Raw genomic sequence first — 1,793 nt, 5'->3', positions numbered from 1 at the left:
CCCCCCAGGGTGACCCTACCCAGGGACCCTGCGGTGAAGACACGGGTGAGAAAGCGCTTTATCCCGGTGACGGAAGCTAGTGGCAGTGAGACAGGTTTACAAACCCTGGTGGAGACGCACCCTTCGTGTTAGGTTTGGCTTTTTTACCATGTGACGACGCCACTATTTTCTTCCTCTCGTCCACGGTGGCCAGCCGCCTCCAGAGAGAGGGGTACCTCTTGTACAGAGAGCCTCGGAACATGCGCAGGTAGTTCCCCACCTACGGGCAGAGTGACGGCATCACGCGCAAGGGTCAAACCCGGAGCACATCTGGCCGGCATCTGGCCCCGGGGCCTGGCGGCATCCGACTTCTCACAACAGGGCCCCACCAGCTGCCCGAGCGCCCAGCGTCAACCGGACCTCTGTCACTCTCCAGGAATGGGCGGCCTCCGTGACCCGCTTTTATCTACCGGGCCAGACTTTGATATTTTTACAGCGTAATAAACACCAAAACGGGCTCTTAATTTCAGACAGATGCGGCGCCTTGCTCGCAGCCATGTAACTCCGTTTAGAAACAAAGCGCAGTTGCCGTGGCCACCGGAGGAATTTTCCTGAGAGGAAAGTGCTGAGATCAGCCGCGCCAGAGCGGCCCCAGAAACCTTCCCCAGACAGCAGCTTGGGCATCCGTCTGACCCTGGAGCCCCCGGTGGGATTTCTGTGCCCCTCACATCTTAGAATAACACTGGCAATCTCTGCAACTCTCAGGGGCCATCATTCAGATACCCCCAGGGGCTACTGGCTGGGGGCCAGAGAACCAGGGGGCCAGAGGCTGGGAGACTAGGGACCAAGCGGCCAGAGGGCCAGGGCTGGGGTATCAGGGGTCAGGGGAACTAGGGGCCAAGGATCCAGGTACTGGAGGACCAAAAGGTCAGGAACTAGGGACCAAGGGTCAGGGTGTCTCCGAACCCGGGGCCAGGTGGCTGGGCTGGAGAAGAAGGTAGGCCGGCCACTGGGGATTCAGGCAGGTGCCAGGCGGGCGGTGTCGTGTTGCTGTGAATTGCAACCGCTGCGATGGCCTCAGAACAGCAGTAACAACTCCAGATTGTGCTGGTCAATCCAAGACTTGTCCCTACGTCTCATTTCATGAAATCCCCATTCCATTTGACTGGCACAAAGCACAGCTCTCTGAGCTAGCTGACCATCACGAAAACCTCTCCCCGCCTTCTCTCTTTAAAAAAAAAGACAGTCCAATCAAACGTACCCAAGTGTGACAGAGAACTTGTCTGCAGCCATCCACAGACCACGGAGACACAGGCGTGATGCTCAGAAGCAACCTGTACACGTACAAACTAGACCCCCCCAGGGCAGTATCTTTTGACTTACCTGGGTACTTGGTACAAACCCTCATTGGAGGGAGGGTCCCCTGTTGGCTTTTCCTAAAGTCAGTCATTCATTCTTGGGGGAAAAGATGAGGCTGTCTGGCCTAGCCCTGGTGGCCTAGTCCTTACGAGTTGGGCTACTAACCCCCAAGGTCCACAGTTTGAAACCACCAGCCCCTCGGAGCGTTCTACTCCCGTCGAGTTAGTGTCTCGGTAACCCACGGGGGCAGTTCTACCTGGTCCTGCGGGGTCACTGTGAGTCGGAATTGCTCCCGATGGCAGTGAGTTTGGGGTACTTTTTGGTGTGGTCGGCTTCCGTGAAGACCGACAGTCTCAGACATGTTATGGGCCCCTCTGCTCGGTCCTACACGGTCGCTGTGAGGCGGAACGCACCCGATGACACGGATGGGGCTGCGAGATGGTACAACGACGGGG

General features: G+C 57.6%; 1 protein-coding gene across 1 annotated transcript in view; it reads right to left on the bottom strand.

Annotated features, from left to right (window-relative positions):
• Nucleotides 1-1,723, bottom strand: part of SMARCB1 (SWI/SNF related, matrix associated, actin dependent regulator of chromatin, subfamily b, member 1) — a 15,316-nt gene extending 13,593 nt beyond the window's left edge. Inside the window, exon 1 of the mRNA XM_013008246.2 lies at nt 121-1,723. Within this exon, the coding sequence (XP_012863700.1) occupies nt 121-241 (121 nt within the window). The 5' untranslated portion in view covers nt 242-1,723. The remainder of the gene's footprint in view (nt 1-120) is intronic.
• Between the last annotated feature and the right edge of the window lie 70 nt (nt 1,724-1,793).

This window comes from Echinops telfairi, unplaced genomic scaffold, assembly GCF_000313985.2.
Source record: "Echinops telfairi isolate 266 unplaced genomic scaffold, ASM31398v2 ScPeMD7_29;HRSCAF=101, whole genome shotgun sequence".
NCBI lineage: Eukaryota > Metazoa > Chordata > Mammalia > Afrosoricida > Tenrecidae > Echinops > Echinops telfairi.
Note: the sequence above shows the minus strand (reverse complement) of the source record. Positions and strands in the feature narration are given on the sequence as shown.